We start from the raw sequence: 21,437 nt of genomic DNA, 5'->3' as shown, positions 1-21,437 counted from the left end.
TCCAGCTTGCTTCAGCGTGACAGCAAAACAACAAAGCTAAAGTGACTGGGTTTTGCTGCATAGCAGCTAGCTTTAACTTCTTCTTCTGATCCCTGCCTACTAAGATTTTGTTCCGACAGCAGCATTTTACTGTTACACATCAGTTGCAAGAGGCCCTTTAAAAGGCCATGGTAGAGTAAACTGCATTATTGGTGGTTAGTTAAACTATGAATTATGTTTGTGGTAACGTCTGTTGTAACGATAATTATAAAACAGATCTAGTTCCGGTCCTAAAATCTGATTGGCTAAGCTGCGTTCTGAGCTTTTGTAAAATACACCGTATACGCACACCTATGACCACCTCACAACAACTGAACACTGCAATACTCCACCACGAAGAACCCTTGTGCTGTTAACGAAAAAATCTTTGACTATAATGCTGCTCGCATGGACCACCATGTGTACCGATGAAGTAAGAAACCATTTTTTGTTTAAACTGAGGGGCTTCTTAACTAGAACTAGGCTGGTCAGCTAGCTAACGGGCTAAAAGATAGTTGACAGGTTAAGCAACTCCATCATTATTATCATAAGCTTGAATTAAAGCTTACTGTAAATTTGATTCATGGCTTACACACACGGTTTCAGTCAGAAGTAGAATTAAACTCAGGTTGAATCTCAACTCCCTAAATAGAGCGCTTTGTAAGTTTTGAAATTCCAGCTTCTATAGCTGAATAGTGCATCATTTATCGGTATGGATGTAACAGCCATGGTCACGTGGCAACAATACAATATTCTAAAGGAACGACATTCATTGCCAGAATACTTGTTTACATTGATTATAATGAATAATTATTCAAATGAATAGAAAAGAAATGGCTTTTTTTTATTTAAAAAAAAATTTTGAAAACTACTTCACTAAAGCAATAAGCCACTCAAGGCCGTGTGATAAAACTGCAGTAATGCACAGTCTTGAATGGCTTTGTGCTTTGGTGAAGTAGTTTCACATTGTTAGCGGTTATGAATGCTATTACATAAAAATGTTTCACATAAAACCTTTTTAATTTACTTTCGGCATCACTGCATGAGAGCCTTGAGAGGAGCAAAGACAGAAAACTGGTTCTGCTTTTGTTCAGTATTAGTCATTTGTTGTTTATCTCGCTACTGAACTGGTCAGCCGTTCACACTTCAATTACAGAAAATATAGAATATAGACCAGTTAAAAAGAGTCGGTTATTGGGAACCATTCGTCTGCTTCCTCAACCGGTTGCACTTAACACGGCATGAATTTCAAAGCTACACAGTAAAAATGGGTGAGAATAGGCTGCCTGTAGGTAAGACAGAACCACGATTATTTTGCTACAAAAACTGTGCTGCTGTAAACTGAACACGACTCCACTCGTATCATTTTATTCAAGTACTGTCGTTACTGATCATGTTTAGTTAACTGACCAAGTCGGTTATTTACCTTTTAACTTTCCATCAGTTCTCGCTAGTTTGGGCCGTCTGGGTTAGGGTGGCTCGGTTAGGGTTGCTGTCTGACACACAAGTGCAGTAAGAGCACCTTAGAAGTGATTCGACTTCCACACGCAGACTGGCAGTAACGGTGGCTCTTCTTCTTTTGAATTCAAGTAAACTGCCGCTGCCGATCTGGAGTGTTTGTAGTCAGTAAAGCTGAAGTAGCGGGACACTTTACAAGCGTCCAGGTTCATTGGTAGGTCGTTTAGACCTAAACGCGTGCGTCTCACGGCCAATAACTGTAGCCCTTATTCTCACCAGCAGATATTACAGCATCTAACTTATATGCAAAATATTGCAGAATTTCTATCACAACCAAGCCACATTAGTGGTTATTAAAGATCCACTGCACACTGCCACAAGACTTTAAAAGACTATTAAATAAGTGCACATGGTTTGTCAAAGTGCAGGTGTGTACAACACCAAAGCAACAGTCCATTACGCCATTACCTGCCAGCTTGGCAAAAACAATATTCACCAAGTGTGCAGGACCATTGTATCAAAAAACGGGTCAAGCAGGCTGTTAAACAGGCCTACTTTGTTTTGTACCAATAACAAACGGCAAGATTACACTTCATAACAGTCAGCTGATTACTGCACATATGGCAGTTAGTTTTAAAATGAGTCACAGCATGACAGGTAATGATGGTGAAACACAATGCAGCTCCAGCATTCACAGCCTACAGTAAAGGTGTAACAATTTAAATAGTAGCAAAAAAAATGAAGGTTCAAAACAGTGTATGGAAATTTAAAACTGTATGATTGATACGGCCCTGTGTTTTTTCTGGGCATCTCTTCAGCCACACCTCCATTAGCATTTCTGGCCTAAAATTTATATCACTGTATAATTAAAATTTCTGGCAGTTTTAGTATATATATTACAGCATATATTCAAATAAAACCATTTTAGATGCTTAAGTAAACCTATTTTTGTAGGTTAACAATGGCTCATTTATCTGAGATATCTCTCTTCAATAAAAGGATTAATAAGAAGCATTTTTAACAACCAGAGTAAATCTGAAATAGTAAAAATGAAACTGACCAAATCTACATCAACACTATAGGTGCAACAAATAATCAATGACCAAATTTACTGCCATTTGTTACGAATTTAATTGTTGATTAGCTGGTGACATCATCACATGGTTTTCACGCTGACTCTGAATGCCCTGACATGTAAGCGTTACCGCCGGAGTGACGACTTATCTCTGCAATTTAGTTAGCAGTTAGCTAGCTAGCAGTTAGCTAATGTTAGCGTTAGAACAAGCCATGTTCCTTCAAGTTTCTTCTACTTTGAAATACATTTTCTCTTGATCAATAAATTGTTGAAAACAATAAAGAGCTGCACAGTAATGGGGACAGTGGTATTACAGAAAGCCACAGTTTTGGGGACAAAACAAAAAACATTCCGGAAATGGATATTCTTGTGGGAAACGGTAATCAAATGTCTTAACACTGCGGTAGCCCTGCAAGTGCGGTCTTCCACATAGTTTAATCCAAAACATTCTCAGTTTCTATACTGAGATGAGTTTTTCCTCTTTTCATGATGGTTTAAGTAGTACTTAAATGTGCCCTAAATTTACCATCTTAAATGTTGCATCATTGTCAAGGTGACACTTAGGGCTGGAGAATGTGTTGCTGCCAAATGCACAAGTCTAGGGAACACCGAAGAATTTGATATTTTCTAAATCACAAAAAAACTACAACTCCTGTGAAAATGCTGATTTTAAACACAGAATGGACTTTTCTATCCTTGCCCTCTTCTTTATTTCTTTTAAATTTCTGCAGATGGTTTGATTCATTTGATCAAGAGAAAACTGCTGTAGTTTTCTTATTTTCATTGCTGCTACTTATCCTTAACTTTGGTTTTAAATTTTGACAGAAACAATGCATATCATAATGTTTATTTATCTTTTGAATCAGCAGTAAAGTTCATTAAAAGATGTATCTTTGAATGAAGTATTCATCTTTATTGTCTTTATTGTTAGTTTGAACATGCCTAAAACAACTTTAAGCTACATTTAAAAGCCAATAGTGAAATAAGATCTACTAATTGTAATAATCCATACAGTCAATTATTCGTTTCAATAATCGACTATCAAAATAGTCGTTAGTTGAAGCCATGGTCAACTTTGCTTTCTAAAACTAGCCATGCAGGCCAGGCAAAAACAGCTAAATGGTGTTTCCTGTCTGAAGAAGTTGGCTTCTTATTCGGCAGCTTTTTGTCAGAATAAGAAGCCAATTTCAGCTTGGTCAAATTTCTGAATTCCTGTAACATTTGTGCCGCTGACTGTCAGACACTGCTGGAATTTACAAAATAATACTGTCATTCATGCTTCAGTACAAGCTGGTCCACGGCTCATTTCATACACAAGGCCATGACCGTCTGCAGCTGACAGTTACGCAGCTTCTCAGGCGATACGAGAGGAAACAGTCTGGTGTCTATGTAAGGCTAAGGCTAACCCCAAACCCCAAACTTTGTGACCATGGCCTCAAATTAGACTACTTCAAATGCAACAGAGGGGACAGTGAGAGGGGTTTGAGGGTCTGCTGCTTTTAGATTTTTATCAGAAACATGACTGACATATTCCTGACTCAGTCACTCAGCTAAACGGGATAACGTTGGTGTTGTTTACACCATTTGTACGTCACATTATCTGCACGTATTTACAGCATACCTGTATAACGGTTAGGACAAAACTACCTTAGGAAAAATTTCAACCAGTATATCAAATGAACCAGTATATCACCTACTACTACTCTGTGGGTTGTGCCCTGCGGTTAACAAAAACGTTCCAAGGTCGATACGTTTTATATCACTTCACTGAGTGTCACTGGATTGACATTTGACACAGGGGAGAGATAGGAATCTGTAATCTGAATTACAGTTTGTTTAGCAGTCAAAATATGAATTGCTACATACATGCTAAAAGAAAGCTAACACTCCTGCATATTTAAATGACACATGTAAATCTACTACTACACTTCACACTATTACATACCAGCGCCAGCAACTCAGCTCAAAAGTCTCTTAACTACCACACGGGACAAAGCTTACTGGTTTGGGTATTTCAGTGTGATTGCCAGTCTTTTGTTGTCAGCTCAGTGTACAACAGGGTCAGCTTTGCATGTAGCAATACTAATATTTTGACTCCCTAAATACCTTGTAATTCAGAGTATTCAGGGACGCTCAGTGGAAAATGTTTTTTTTTTTGAGCAATATTAGTGATTTTTCAACAATGTCAATTATTATAATATTTCCGATGAGACTTGTAGGTGGCATAAGTCAAACCAATGTGCATACGGCAAACATACTGTATAATTAGAGCTTTGTAGAGTCAAGACATTTTTAACACGTAAAATATCGGAAATCAAATCAACTTTTGACCTCAGAATGGAGAACCGTATCGAATCTGAAAACGTCTGCATCGTTACATCCCTCACCTACACAGAACACATGTGAAACCTTTCACAACGACAGCTGTAAAGACAGCTGGGTGGATAACACATGGGTTAAACTCCTCTTATGCTGTCCCTGCGGCACCAGCCTGATACTCTAGCTTGCAGCTGCGAAGTAATGATCCAATCACACTGTATGAAACAGTTCACAGAAAGCAGATGAGGCTCAGAAACCACAGCCATTTATGGTGCTGTGAGGTGCGGTCAGCGCTGCATGGCCATGCCCATGCAACATGCAAGGCTAGGGGAATGAACCTACAGACTGTTCTGCTGTTAAAATGCGGGCATGACAGTCTGTGTTGTGTCCCCATCCTCACTGAAAATCACCCTCTGTGGCTTTTTGTGAATGTTATGAGCACATTAGCTGGAAGGTTGGGTGTTTTTTACCATGCCTTCATGTGGGCTACCATAAAAGAACCCAAATTCATCAGTCGCTAGCAAAATAGCCTGGCCTTTTAACTCGCTAATAATTCAAATGACAATCTGCAAAAACAGTCTCCAAACACACGACAAAGTGTCCTGTCCTAAAACTAAAGCCACTAAAGCGTTTAACTGACGGCTAGTGGCTAACATAACATAGCTAGCTAGCTAGCTAAGCTAAAACTACCCGGCTAGCGAGTGTGATTTGACGAGGCTGAAGTTGGCTTCCTAATCGCCAGCTTCTCGTACGAATTTATCCGTTCCACCTTAAATGGTGCAGCAGTTACATCCTGTTGTCAGGCGCCACAATGTAACTGCTGCACCATTTAAGGTGGAACGGATAAATTCGTACGAGAAGCTGGCGAAGAAGCAGCTGACTTCAGCTTCGAGCTAGCAAGTGTGTTTTGCAGAATGGAGATTTATAAACACGCACAAAACGGACACCAGCAGCTACTTTTACATAAAAAATGCCACTGCCCATCTGAACCACGTCCAGACCTCTGGTATCTGGTAAAGAATAAAGCAGAAACAGCACTCCTCGGCCCAGACTGAGTGCTGCTGGCTGTCTGTATGGCTGCTAACGCTAGCAAGCTAACACAATATAACGTTAACTACATTAACGTTCACCACTCACACACAGTCAGTAACAGAGCTCGGAATATATAATTACGGGCGCAGCACAGCGCAGACTACATCTGAAAGGAACACACACAAAACCAACCTGGCCAAATGTCCTACCTGTTTCAAGAGAAGATGGTTTATTTATTTTTATTCCGGAGAGATTTGACATAACATCGCCCAGCTTTAGCAGCAGAACCGCCGTAAACACAAACAGCGGAACCTGCACGTACTGCGCATGCGCAGCGCTACAAACGCTGTCCGTTCTCATGCTTATCTTTTTTATTTTTTTTTTAGTTTTTTTCCTCCTTATGGAAACTACGGAACCCATAAGGTGACATGGTGATTTTTTAAAAATAAGACGTGGCCACGAATTAATATATTGAGGTAATGAATCAAGTTTCTCAAAACCTATGGCCTACATATAGTAATTTGTGGCCTTAATATTGTAAATTGTGGCCTCAATGTAGTAAATTGTGGCCGCAATATACCCATTTGTGGCCTTAATGTAGCAAATTGTGGCCTCAATGTAGCAAACCGTGGACTCACTATAGGAATTTGTGCCATGAAAATAATAAATTGTGACCGCAATATACTAATTTGTGGCCTCAATGTAGTAAATTGTCTCCGCAATATAGTAATTTGTTACCTTAATATAGTAAATTGTGACCTCAAAATAGTAAACTGTAAAATGTGGCCTCAGTATAGAAATTTGTGGCCTCAATGCAGTAATTTGTGGCCTCCATATAGTAAATTGTGGCCTCAGTATAGTAATTTTAGGCCTCAATATAGTAACTTGTGACATCAATATAGTAATGTGTGGCCACATCTTAATAAAAATAATCACCATATCACCTTAAGAGCCCCCTAGGAATCCACAATTACGTAAAACGATATAACCATCAGTCTGGACAGGTACAAAGTTATTAGTGTGAGTAAAAAAAATAATCGAACATGAATTTTTTACTAGTAGGATTATATTTTTTATGTATAATTTTAGTTCTCAATATTCAGAATGGTCAATTCAAAGTTTACTTTTTTTCTTCTAGAAAGTGAGTTCGCACATGTTATTAATTAAAATGTTAATTAATACTAGTAAAAATCATTCCTCTCAGTTTCAATTCACAGAAAGAAGTCAGGAGTTCTTACTAGAGAGAACATCACACGCTACATCGTTACTTCTACTACTGAAATTTCGACAACAGAATAATTTCTTTTTTTTTCATAATCCTAATTCCATCCATACTATTAACACATTTATTTGTTCAAATTGAATTTCTGAAATGAATAACTGGGGATTGCAGCTAAAACAGCTTTCCACACAGACACTTGCACTTCTCTTTTTTAGAGTTTTAGTGCAATTCAGGGATTTTTTAGGACTATAAGTGCAACTGCTCAAACACTTTTTACAGTCAGGTCCAGTTTCTGAACCTGTAATGTGAACATTAAGGTCAACATTCATTTTTATTCTAATAAATAAATTAAACCTATGTTAATGTAAGGTTTTCTCAATAAATAAAAATTCATGAAAAAAGTCAGTAAAAGATTACAAATAATATCAGATATTTTTTTCCCACACTAGGAGAGCAGAAATAAAGGCCCATACTGTTATTTTTTATTGAAGCTTTTCCCAGTCAATAGTCCTAAGACCATTTCACACCCTCAAAAAGTGTCACAAATATTGCAGCAGATTACGTTGCTCTGTACTGAAATTTGCATATTATTGCACAGTGCAATAGGATAGTGTCCCAGGCTTACTTCCCCACACGAAAAGGTTTAGCAACTTGATCTATTTCATAACTTATGTCTCTATTACAGCAAAGTTTTAACAATATAAAGGAACCTTCAGCACATAAAACTTTAAAGGGCACATTTCTTTTGTGTTGTGAAATTATTGTCAAGAACTTTGCTGACTCAGATTTATTTACAGTGGTGGTGATAGGAACCAGGAGTCACAATGTCTACAACACAAATACAGCCATTTTACTTATTATCTAAAACCACCAGTGACCCTCCACCTGCCTTTTGAGTTTTTAATATGTTGATTACGGTAAAATAGTGAAAAGTATGTTTTTTTGGGGGACTATTTTGCCTCGCCACGCTCTACATGCATCCCTCCATCATGAATAGATTTTAAAGGTTTCCATTCTCATCAGACAGCATATTCGTAACTCTCTGAGGCCTAAAACTCTTCAGATGTCTGGTTGCCATCACCACCACTGTGACCAGTTCTGACTCTGGAGTTTCTCTACAATGGAGCATTTCTCACTAAACCACTCTGAATGACTGTTCAGCTAACAGAAAGTGGTGGAAGTGCCCTTTAACAGCACTGTTTTGGATGGTTATCACACTTGGCAGAATGATGTGCGGACAGATATTGTAATCGGACAAATTTGTCTTGGTTAATATCACATTCTGCTGAGCTCAGCCATGCAGATATGCTAGTGTTTGTATTAAACTTTGCTACTCATGATGTACTGGAATTTTCTAATCCTAATAATGGCGACAAAATGTTAAAAAATACAAACTTTCAGAGCTGGCCATTTTGTGTCAGTCATTTCATGACCTTTTTGATTTTTTGTCACTTTAATTGCAAAAATGCCCCAGCCACGCACAACGTAGGTGTTTCATTAAACATTGCTAACTTGAGATCTCTTCAAATCTCTAGAGTGACAGCGGGTGCAGTGAGTAGCGCTGTTGCCTCCCAACAAGAAGGGCCTGGGTTCAGTTCCCTGGCTGGGCAACCAGGGTCCTTTCTGTGTGGAGTTTGCATGTTCTCCCCGTGTCTATGGATTTCCTCTGGGTGCTCTGGGTCCCTCCCACTGTCCAAAGACATGCAGTCAGGCCAACTGGACACGCTAAATTGCCCCAAGGTATGATTTTTTTTTTTTGTGTCTGCCCTGTGACTGGTAACCTGCCCAATGACCGCTGCAGCACAACCCTATACCCACAAGAATAACACTGCTTTCAGAAGAAAACCTCATACCTCCACAACAGTAACTTTACAGAAGGGGGAAAAAAACCTACTTTAATGTAAGTCAATGGAACTAGACTTTTTCCCCCCCCAAGTAATTCTGGGCCATTTATTTTGGTTCACTCTTCATGAAATTTACACACAATGTAAAGGGCAACAGGCATTTTCAAACTACGTCACATACTGAAAAACAACAAAAACGGAGATACAAGGTTTTCTTCCAACAGCAGCGATAAGCAGCTTAGATAGTGTGTGTGTGAGAGAGATAATGATTACAACTAGGTTGTTAGTAACGCATTCATTCACTTTCCTTGCCTGTGTGTGTTAATACTACAGACAGCAGTGGTAGCTCATTTTGAGACCTGGAAAACAAACGTAACCAATAATGTACTGGGGTACGCTTGACCATTAATGCCAATGTTTTTCGGTCAGTCAGTCAGGATTTGGTCCATATCAACCTTCAAGGCACAGTAACAAAACAGCCTCTTAAATAATGATGAAAAAGAGAAGTTGGAAAATGGACATGCAGAAATATTAATTAAGTACATAAACATGAAAATGTTAAGTGGACTCTGATAGGGACTTCAGTAGAGGAAAACAGATGAGCCCTTTAAAACATTACATTTTGATATTTTAACTGGTGACCATGTAAAGCAGCATACTGAAGGCCGCTGGCTTCAACATTCTTCCTTTTTGAACATGCTGGTTTATTAAGCTGCATTTGCAGTTCCACAATCCTCCACCAGATGCCTCTACATGAGACAAGTCAAAAAGGAGGCGAGTCATGTAATGATGAAAGCGTTTTATTACCTCAGCATGCAGTTACACATCATGATCTTTAAGTCATCATCATGTCATCAGCTTGCTCGGTACAGTTGAGCAGACCTTAGCCAAGGTATGAAAAGCAAGAACGGGGGGGAGAAAAAAAACAAAACAAAAATAACATTAAGAATCCACTCTGCAGCGGCTACAGGTCCATACGCGTATCAAACTCAAGCCTGCCTTGCATGGCCAGAAGCAGTTCAGTGGTACTTTCAAAAGCAAACGCATTAAAATAGTTTCAGTTCATATTTCATCAAAAGATAGTCCTAAACCTTTAGAATCTCTCTCTGATAAATATTCTCTCATATTTAAATATAGTTGATTATCATAAAACTGTGCAGTTAAGTCCATCTAACGATGGCTCTGGCTGTATAAACTGACGGATGTGTACCATCTTGTATTACATTTACAATTAAATCGAACAATAGATTTGCAAAGGAAATGTCTAATACAGACGTAAAAATATTCAAAATACATCAGCTCCTTTTTCACGGTCGTACATATGACAAGCAAGCGTATTTATCATTATGACCATCAAAGCCTGCCAAGTTATTGCAGCTAAACAAATTTTTAAAATTCAAAATACAAAAGAATCATGACATTTCCAGTGGAAAGAGCAGAGGTGTTGTTCAAAGATCTCCTAAGAAAACAGAATTAAGTGCTGCAGGCAGATAAAAAGCCAAGTGAGGCCTTGTGGCAGGCATGTGCAAGACACCAACAGCAGGGGGCAGTAGAATCACAACTATGCAATCACACCAACTCATCTGCCAGCTATACACACACACACTTCACACATACATCTTCAAAACGTAATAGCATCATGCAAGTACAACCCAAAGCTGAGAGCGATCCAGCTCAGAAACTAAGAAAGCAATCTGTTGTGTAAGGCTTTGTGAATCCGAACAAAAAGTGTGGATAAGGGAATATAAAATGCTTCCAACATTTGAGCTGAATAGGTCTAGCTAAAAATAAAAAAAGTGCCTTTTTTTAACTAACCCTGCTCCAAAACCCCAAAGACATACACCGGCATCAGAGAAAACCAGACAAAAGCAATATATCTAACTGAAAAAGCAGAATTCCACCCATTTTCCAAAATTTGTTCATGATTCAATTGTTGCGAAATCGGTCATTCAGAGTGGTCCGATGTAAAATGGTTCATTGTAGAAGAACCTTCTGACTCAGATTTCTTTACAGTGGTGGTGATAGGGACCAGGGGTCAGGATGTCCATAATGCAAATAGAGACAATTTATTTACTATGCAAAAGCAAAAAATGAGAGGAAAAGTGGCAAATCTGAAAACATACATTTTTCATTGGGAGCTTTTTTGTATGTACCTCTCCACCATAAATAAATTACTAGTTTTAGACCAAAACCTTCTCAAAACCACCATAAATCAGGCAGAGTATTCATAGCATGGTTCTGGCTCACTGTGAACAAATCTCTAGAACAGAGCATTTCACATCAAACCGCTCTGAATGACTTTGTTTACATCTTAAGCATTTAATTATGCACACTTCTGAAAAATCAGTGGAGTTCCCATTTAAAGCACACTTGCATTCAAATTAATCAGTGCAGAAGTTGTAATCAGTAGCTTTGCCACAGCTCTTCTTCCCTATGAGGAACAAGGAAGAACAACGGCTGTAAAAACAAAACAAATACGCACCTGATTTTCAGAAGGAACTGTGAAAACACCTTGGCTGGGACTACATTCAAATTTCAGCTATAAATTCTTTCCTCTTTCCACTCACATTTTAATCAGCATCTTTAATAACTCTTTTGGTAAGTACTACTTGGAAAGAGTGTCAGGACAAACTAATAGAGCCTTGCAATTTTTTCCTTTTAAAGCTTCGCATTTTCAAAAAGAATTAGGGATGGTATGCAGAGAGTCTGCTCTACACGCTCCTACCACAGTTTAAACAGTCAAGAAATGGTAGACATCTGGCTGAACACAAACACAAAAAAAAATTAAGGGTCCTAAAATGGTTTGTGGCTCGGATGGAAAATTTGTATTATGTGGAGGTTCTTTAAATTCGCATGTAAAGCTGGGTGATGCTGAAAAAAAATCAGTATCATTTGCAAACAATATTTCAGTTTGCTTTAGTAAGGTATCAACTCGTTTTTCCTAAGTGCTGCTACTCTGGCGGCCTGTTTTGACTGGACTGTTATGTTCCATTTATGTCTTGTAAAATTACACCCAAGGGAACCTTACACAATACTGTAAATGGTAACCAAACAGCAAGCACATTTCCAGAAAGGAAACCCACTATTTATTTAATTTTTATGGATTTTAAACTGCTCTTTCAAAACAACATGCAGGATCTAGTACACTGCATACACTGCAGTTAAATGTCAAGTCCTGGACCATGAGTAAAGCACAGAAGAGAGAATTAAAAGCCTAAAACAAACTTCTAAAAGGACACTGCTGTTTTGTGTGCACTTTTTCAGTGATATATGGCTCATTATCTACACTGAATAAAAAATATTTTTATTAGACTGTACTGAAACCATTTGCATGTAGCAGCATCACATTTCTAGGAAAATATTAGATTTTTAGATTTTTTATTAACACTGCTGCAAAATGAAACAACCAAGAGCGCTGCATTTCTATTTTTGTTGACTATATTAGTTATACTACCAACAATAAAACTGAAAAGCAATGGTATGGTATGACAGTATCGCGGTATAGACAACATATCACCAGCTCTACACACAGGTTTGAAGAACCTCCACAGAAATGTTCTTTACACTTGCACAGTCCATTAACCAAAATAGTTCTTTCAAGGTTTTTTTTAGGGAAGTGGTTCTCAAAATTGTCCTTAGGTACCCCACGGCAAGGGCTGAGTATTATTACATTGGTTTCAGTATCAATATCAATACTTTAATTTTGGTACTGATTAATTTTGGTGATGAACGATCCTTTCATCACTGCCTTATTTTTTATTAATTTTTAAAAATAAATATTTTAGAAACTAGAGTGAGGTGCTGAACGTGGAGATATTTTATATTCAGGGACTAATCAAGAAGCACTGACACCAATAAAGTCTACAATTCAGCCAATCAGCAGCCTCGATTTGGGAACAAGCACACTTATCCGCTCACAGATACTAAGATTGTCGGTAACACTGAGTGGTCCTTTGTGGATAAACTCGTAACAGTATCAGTAAAACATTAACAACATATCAGTGAAGTAGCAGTACTGCAGCATCTGACTATACTGAAGTAAATATCCTGAAGTTATTCAGTTGATACATTACGTACATTAAGTAGGTGTATTATTAATGTACCTAACCTAACCCTCACCCTGGCCCTAATCCTAAACCTAATCTTAACCTCAACCCAAAATCTAATCCTAACCCTCCTATGTTTTCGACATGTTACTGAGAGTTTGTTGAGTGTTTCATTTCAAAGGACCACTCAAAATATAGTGTCACCAGATTGTCTACTAGACTGACACGGTACTGAAATTCAGTACTGAACAACAATTTTTCGGTATTCTGTAGTTTTGTAGTAATTCCATAAAGCTCCTGAATTTCAACACCCAGCACAGAGCACAAGACGATCCACAATTTTGCTTGAGCCCAACCCGACAGATGGTGATGGAGCAAAATTTTGATTGTCTGGGGATCTTTGTTCTGACCACTGCTTTAGGAAAGCAAAAAGTGGTTCTTCTATGGTGTCACTCCAAAGAACCCTTCCTGGCAATGAAAAACAATGAAAGGCAATCAGGTATCAAATTCTGACCAGTGACCAGTTTTACGCGGTAAACGATGTAATGATGTAAGCATGAAAACTGACAGTAGATACAGACAGAATGTCTACTTTTAGACAGTAGAGACCAGCTTGGTGCACACATGCAGTAGCTCCTCTACCTCCATCCACTGTATCCACATTGTATGTTTTTAAAAATATCCTATTATAAATAGGAGATATGTCCCTAAAGCGAGGCAACTACATCTTTCCCTGAAGTTGCCACCCGTCCAGAGGGGGTGTGGGGGGTGGGGGGTGGAATCCAAAGAAAACGATACCAGTTTCAGTGCACAAACCCTTTTTTGGTCAATGCAGGACTCAATCAGACCACCAATCATTTCAGCCTGTGATGGACAAAGTCATTTTAAACAGGCAGGCAGAAAACCTGCAGAAAATATGAAGGTTGACGAAGCTGCTTGGGTTGTTTTCTACTGACCAAATGACAACGTGGAAGGAAAAAAAGAGGCTCCTGATACAAAATACTCGACAAACAACTTCACGGAAGTTAGCGATGTTTCATTCGAACGAAGAAAACGAAAACAAACAAAAAAAGATGCATCAGAGAATTTTCATAGTGAGAAGGTGGCAGAGTACAGCAGCTCGTGCTCAACCTGAAACAATAACACTGACACTAAACTAAACAAGGAAGACCGCCGTGAGAAGCTGAACACTGTTAGTGCTTTGACACAGGCAGAAAATAGGGAACTAGAAGAAAAACAGGAAAATAAAAGTGCCAAGTTCCGTGTACTGTTAATACAACAGCCTATTCTCAAGCAAAACAATGCTTCTAGTATTTAGAACTAGGCAACAATAACTTCCTGTGGTGAGTTTCTTTATAAGAAGTAACGCTGGCTCATCAGTAGTTGGGGTTAGATTTATATGCAGTGTTAAAATCAAGGCATTGCGAAAAGCAGAAGTAGTTAATCGGGTCACGATGGTCACTGCGCACACATTAATGCTGCCGTATTACAATATCTGACGTCACACAGCCCCAAAAACAAAGACAAAAGATGGCCTGAAGATGGCAACAAAATATACTGCACGACTTCCCAGGCTCATATGCAATAAATGGGTTCATTGCAAAACCTGATAAACGCATAATGAACAAAAAGCACACGTTACATTTCATGCATGTTAATTCAGTGGCTAATACTGCACCGTGACATACACAATGTACAGTATTTACTGAGCACCTGGCTTATTCCTCATACATACATACTGTAAACATTGCATCATATCTAAAGGAACCTGCAGGCAGGAACTGCAATATTAGTCTTTATGCAGTACATTTAAGTGATCAGCAAGAACCTATGTTTTACTACTGAGCTGTTGCGCAAAGTTAATGCAGCCTTTCAGTGGCTAAAGAGCGGCACCAGTCAGGATTCAGATTGGGTGACACAGACAGCTTGGTGACCTGAGATGGGGTTGTAAACGTAAACACTTTTGCATAAGTGATAAATGAAGGGAAGGAGGGGGTGGGGGGTGTAACCGCTAGCCCCTGGTAGCTCTTATGAAGAGAATTTGAAGAAATACATTGGGTTTTTGAATATTTTTATCCTCAAACATAATTACGGAAAACTCTGGAAACACCAATATTCTCCAACAAATACCAACACACACACTGCAGTAGTGTGCCATATAAACTTTCGAATTCCCAAACTTCTCCTTGGGAATCAGTGTAAATCTGTGTCATTTATTTGGCTCTGTTTCTGAACCTACTGAAGCTACCTGCTCAGAGAACAACTGTGGTTGCTGGAGAATGTGGAGCTGGTGTAAAGAGGGCTTTTTAAAACAAAACAAAAAACTGACAGCTTGAGCTGTGATCTAAATATTACAGAGGCCTCATGGCATGACCCTTTGGATCCAGAGGGCATCTGGAGATGAGGACAGTGAGGTTCCTCTCAGCTCCCATTCAGAAGCATCTCCTTCCCCAGGCCGGGTCCTGCCAGGTCCACAGGCCGTGCTGAGCTGGACTTCATCGCCAGACCTCCCACACCAAGGCCTCCAGAGCTTAGGCCCCCAGGGGAGAGAGACTTCCTGCAAGAGAGACAGCCCAGTATTACTGATACAGTCTGGAGAAAAGGGTGGGGTGGGGGGGGGCAGTGTTTCTCCACTGAACATCAATGCAGCCATACCGTTGTATACAGAAGTCTAAACACCCCCTGGTGAATGCATTTGCTTAGTTGATTTTCTAAGTGAAGTTAACATCTTACAGGGAACAAACTTAAAATCTCTATTTGTAACATGCATAATCACTGGTACTGGTATGTTTTCCCTCCATATATTAAATTCAGCAAATAAACTGTAATTGTGCATTAAAATGAAAAGAAGTGTATTCTCTGTAGAGAAAGTGTTAACTGATTTCCAAAGGAAAAAATAAATAAATAAATAAAAAATAAAAGACCAAACACAAAATGTACATTTGGCCAGGGGCACCCAAACTATTGACTACAACCACACAAATAAAGGGCCCAATCCCATTTCACCCCTACCATTAAGCCCTTAGCCCTCTGTTTTGCATGTTCATGCCAAGGGGTAGGATGACAGAGTTTGAGAGAAAAAAGAAAAACCAGAAACAGATGTATGTTTTCTCCACTAAAAATTTACGATAACCATATTACCTTAGTTTAATGTCGATTCCATTTATAATGGCGCTTTTCTTCATAACAAGCATAAAAAAAATAAAATCACTAATAGTATGCTAATGCCTCAGTAGCTAGCTAACTAAATTTCCCATTCCACCTTAAATAGTCCAGCAGTACTGACGCCTGAAGCGCCAGAACGTAACTGCTGCTCCTTTTAAAGTGGAACAGCAAAATTCAAACAAGAATAGCTGACTTCAGATATCACCAAAGAATTAGAGGTGGGCGATAAATAATTATCATGTTCACCCTCTTTGAATGCATACAATGCCCTAAATGTAACTAAAGCCAAGCTGTGAGGTTGCTGAACTTTAGCTTCCTCTGCTATCACTGCAGACAGGCATAGTCGCCTACAGAGCACCGCTAGTAGCCTGTTAAGTAACTAGTAATATTAAAGCTCTCATTTATTTGAGTGTTGTCCCTTTTCGCAGAAAATTTCAACCTCTACCCGTCGTAACCCAGTGAATGGGATTGGGCCAAAGTCACAGGTTTAACCTACAAAATGTTTACAGGTTTACTAGAAGTGGGACAGTATAACAGTTCATGTCAGCGACCGAAATTACAGTTTTCAGTATTTTTGCTGTATTGTTAAGCCAATTTATACTGAAAACGGTCCAAAAGCACAATTTCACACAAATAATTATGACATGAATGACTTAATCAAACAGCTTGTATTTTTTATAGCATCAAAAAAGCAATAAATATAAAATAATGACCAGTGCTACTACTGTTTACTGCTGTGTAAACATGCATTCTTCTGACAAATCTTGATCACAAATACAGATAATTAGACGAGAACAGCATTATCTGGCTAACCTAAATGCCATCTTCTTTAACAAATGAGCGTCCATCATGTGGTCAGGTAAATGCTGGTCAATCTGTGAGCTTGCTGCTGGATCGCTGAACACGCTGGAGAGGTGATTTCCGGTCCGCGACTCCAGAGACACCTTTGAAATAAAGATACTTCGCTGAAGTAAAAACTCTGAAACATTAAGTTAACAAATGAATTGGCAGTTCCCGCTCACTCAACTCAAAGAAATTAATGAAAAGTTGAAACTCTGGCAAAAGCTCTCAGACTGGAGCTCCAGAAACTACCCCAATTATACTTGTAGAATATCATGTGCACTACAGCAGCAACCTCAGGCTGATGTTCCATCACAGGTGAAGGTCATGTTCACACTACAAAACCCACACCTTAAAACAGAAATAGAACATCTGGAATGTTATTGTCTACCTCAGACTGGTGCTCCTGTGGTTGTGACTCCTCCATGTCGAGAGCAGAAAGCTCCAATTCAATGTCCCGGTCTGGTTCACTCTCAGTGCCATCTCGAACTAGCAAGTCTATGCCCTGTTTACCTCCAGTGCTGAATGAGCTGCGTCTGCGATCACTGAAACACACAGATTCACACAACAGTTAGTGCTAAAATTAACACTCACTGCATAACACATTTTGTGCCTGGTGTTCTCAGCCTATAAATACTCATTGATGAGATCAGGTGAGAGAATCAGGTGTTCTCCCACTCAGAATCTGCCCTATGAGTAATCATCATTGACACCAAACACGCACCAATCTAAATCAGAGTAAGTGAAACAGAACTGAAAAAAAGAGGAAAAAATGATTTGGTATATTTTAATGCAAGCCACAGGAAATGATCAAACACACTGCTAAAAATGATGAACAGAGATAAAGGCCAGTGCCTGCAACAGAACCCTCTTACTGCGGAATTCAGCAGCAGTAACCAGTTAAACCAGGGGATTTTTCTCTTGGCTTTTCTCTTTTTCGGTTCCACAAAGGATTTACACACTTTTTCTTTCTGTAATTTTATGACTGTTTCTAACTGAAGCGGACACAAAATCAAACAAATGGATGGCACAAGCTGATGTTTAACCTTTGCCAAATCTAAAAACATAAAATGATATATAGTCATCTTTAATTTAGCTATGTAACCTAACTGCAATTCATCTAGTAAGAATGAACGCAAATACAAGTGTTACTTTAACATCTGTAGCATCTGCAGCTGCTAAGATTTACGTCTTTTGAATGCTCTGTGCCAAGCATTCTACAAAACAGCGCCATCCTCAAAATGATTATGACGACGACGACAACAACAACAGTACTTATAGAGCACATACAGGTGGCAGCTCAAAGTGCTTTACAGACAGGTGATAACGTTTTACAGTAATAGACAAGAAAACACCACATCAAAAATAACAGATGTAAAATTTTAAGTGAACACCAGGTTAAAAAGATTCTTGTGAACTGAGCTTGACTGTCTAATAAAATGTCTAAATGAGGTCTACAATAACAAAGCTGCCTCTCCATGTTTTCTGTATTTTATGGAAGGTGTTTGCAGAAGGCCAGTCTCTGCAGATTTAAGATAATGTGTTGGAACACAGACATTCTGTGAGGTACACAGGTCATCATTTAGAGCCTTAAAAACTGGGGACAGAATTTTACAATCTATTCTGATAACGGTAGGTAAAGGTAGACAGTGCAGTTCTTTCAAAACAGGAGTGATATGATCTCACTTTTTTTGTAAGGATCCATGCGGCTGTATTTTGCTGTTGTGGAGATACAAGCTATATAAAAAGAAATTTCTATATAGTGTATCACATTTTTTGGATGACATTCCAAAAGTGATTGTTTTCAAATGTACAATCTGCAGATAAAAAAAAAAAACAAAAAAAACATAGCAACAGCCTCAATTTGAGCTGCACACAAAGAGTAATCAAATTTGTTACCTCTCTAGGAAACTGGAGCGGCTGGAGTCGAAACCACACGGACCCCACCGGCAGTCGCCCCGCTCAGTGTGACAGCTATAGTCTGCATGTGGGTTAGAAAAGGCACGGCAAATGATATATCAACACTGAAAACTTCATGTAACACTTAACAGCTTACTTTTACCATTGTTAATGGAAGAGTTAATAAAGAGCAAATAAATAAATAAATATACAGAAATCAAAGCTACACCATTTTCCCTTTAGCCCAAAAGTGGTAGATCAGTCTAGTGCTCAAAGTTTGCTTCTTCAGTTTTGCTAAAAAACATTTAAACATTCAGGTTGCTATTATCATATTGAGCCATGCAACAAACTCATCCATTTTTAAAGACAACAATAGGTCATACCATGAGATTACTAATAACTTCATAATACAGCTTGAGGCAAGTGCAATACAGGTATGCAGTTTGCATCTTGTAAACTGGAAGGGAATAAATTTGCACTGTTTGATAGCTACACTAGTCTCAGAGCTCAATCACAAAAAAGAAGTATACTTCGTCCACCAAACCACAAAACAACTACATTTGTGAAAATGGGAAACTTGCGTAAATTTGATTTTGTGCCAAAGCATTCTTTCAAAAGAAAAATCTGTGATGAGGACTAGACAAATGCCACACGCAAAAATATCAATAAAATGCATCCCTTCAAAAATGTAAAGAGCAACTTCTGCTCTGTAAGGCCACAGCATTACACAGTGCCACACTCATTAACACAGTATATTCTGTTAATTGGTTAATTCTCAACTGGATCATGGCTTGTTCGAGGTGTGTGAGCACAGAAAACAGAGTGCAGCGATGTGGCTGATGCGAACCTCTGAAATTGATAGGTGTGGTGCTGGTTCTGCCCTGTGCGGCAGTGGCCTGGACGGGTTCTGTGGTGTGGTAGTCTGTGCGAGAGGCACGGGAAATGGCACCCCACTTGGAGATAATGGGTCCCTCTCCGAAGGGGATGATGGGATCCTCGTCTTTCACTCTTCTGTAAGGGTCCAAAATGTGCAGCCAGTGTTTACCAGCGCCCTCCACATCCTGCAGAGAAATCAGCACAGAGATCAGAGGTCAGTGAGCATGCTGGAGGGTTTCCCAGCTTTTATGTTACTTGTAGATTTTTTTGTTACGTATATATATTTTGTCAAATAACCCCAATAAGTGTTTTCAGAAGTTCTCCACGAGGCTAAAGCCGGCATCCTAATTGCCAGCAGTAATTTTCTGCTTCACCTTTAATGGAGCAGCAGTCACATTCTAGCGCCTAGAGCAGAGGTGTCAAACTCTACCACTAAAGGGCCATATAAAAAAATCTCAACTTCGTGGGCCAAAGAGTATTTATATTTTAATACACCAAACTGTCAACAGCAAAATATAGTCACTTGTGGTAAACCTTCAAATATAACCTGCAAATACCTTTATCTATTTAGATCCATTTAGGCTACATCAGATACAGCTAACAGTCTCTTTAAATGTCCCCAGGATGTAGGTCTTTTAAACCTACATCTGTGCTGGATCTAGATACCTGCCATCTTTTCTGCTGCAAGTTCATCCATTCTTGGAATCAGTTTCTGAGCTGTGTTTACAGTGTTTATAATGTTTCTAGTGTTTATAGGGTTCATAGTCCTCAGGTCGGTTAAACTGCAGCTGCAACACAGCCAGTGTGTTTGGTGATGTGACGTGTAGAACTGGATAGAAAACTGCTGTCCCATAGACTGTCGAGGGAGGGTGGTGTCAGCACAAATGACGTTGCAGTGGACATTGGGGATTGTAGCGCAGCCCATTGTGAAGCCGGCTAATATTAATGGAAAACCAAAACAATTTCGGGGGCCGGATAGTATTGTGCCATGGGTCTGATCTGGCCCACAGGCCTTGTGTTTGTCACATGGGGCATAGAGTAACAACTGTTCCATTTAAGGTGAGATGTAAAATTCAAGCAAGAAACTGCTGAACAGGAAGCCAACGTCTGCCTTGTGGAGAATACACAGGCCACAGCAACTACTTCTTCAGCTACAGACTAAAAAAAAATTGAAATGCAAAATTTGTTAACATTTCTTTTTTAATTTAAAATGTACCGTAATGCAAAAACAGGTACTGTATCATGAAATGTGCATTACCTATAATATAAATCTTAATCTAAACTATAAGATACAAGAGGTATCATCCATGTTGAGCCAAAACAAACCTGTTTAGTATTTTGGCTCAAAAAAGGAAACATTCATATTTCAAATGGGGTGCAGACCACAGTCAACAAAACACAGAGAGAGAGAGAGAGAGAGAGAGAGAGAGAGAGAGAGAGAGAGAGAGAGAGAGAGAGAGAGAGATTCGTGTTGCCTGTCACGAATGCTCCATGTGACTCTATGGCATTTTATGGCAAGTTTCATGACTGCTGGTCATGAAAACCATTGCCACGTTTGAGTTCAGAATATTGTCAATCAGAGGCTTTGTCGCGAAGCGTCTTGCCCGTGGAGTTCGCCAACTGCCACATGCGTGACACGGCGA

At 39.1% G+C, this 21,437-nt stretch overlaps 2 protein-coding genes across 5 annotated transcripts in view; both read right to left on the bottom strand.

Moving 5' to 3' along the window:
- LOC118824818 (rab GTPase-activating protein 1) overlaps positions 1-6,221 on the bottom strand; it is a 126,583-nt gene extending 120,362 nt beyond the window's left edge. For 2 of the 3 annotated variants that reach the window (XM_036595239.1, XM_036595241.1), the window contains exon 1: positions 6,112-6,221. The gene's annotated coding sequence lies outside the window, so the exon portion shown is untranslated. The remainder of the gene's footprint in view (positions 1-6,111) is intronic. The other variant, XM_036595242.1, reaches the window with a different exon arrangement.
- A 3,531-nt stretch (positions 6,222-9,752) lies between these two features.
- rc3h2 (ring finger and CCCH-type domains 2) overlaps positions 9,753-21,437 on the bottom strand; it is a 44,760-nt gene continuing 33,075 nt past the window's right edge. For both annotated transcript variants that reach the window (XM_036595842.1, XM_036595844.1), the window contains exons 15-19: positions 19,766-19,979; positions 18,919-19,000; positions 17,411-17,564; positions 16,993-17,123; positions 9,753-15,571 (exon numbers count right to left, since the gene is read on the bottom strand). In XM_036595842.1, coding sequence (XP_036451735.1) covers positions 15,436-15,571; positions 16,993-17,123; positions 17,411-17,564; positions 18,919-19,000; positions 19,766-19,979 — 717 coding nt within the window. In that variant the 3' untranslated portion in view covers positions 9,753-15,435. The remainder of the gene's footprint in view (positions 15,572-16,992; positions 17,124-17,410; positions 17,565-18,918; positions 19,001-19,765; positions 19,980-21,437) is intronic.

Source organism: Colossoma macropomum, unplaced genomic scaffold, assembly GCF_904425465.1.
Source record: "Colossoma macropomum unplaced genomic scaffold, Colossoma_macropomum, whole genome shotgun sequence".
Taxonomy (NCBI): Eukaryota; Metazoa; Chordata; class Actinopteri; order Characiformes; family Serrasalmidae; genus Colossoma; species Colossoma macropomum.
This window is presented reverse-complemented; position numbering and strand designations above follow the sequence as displayed.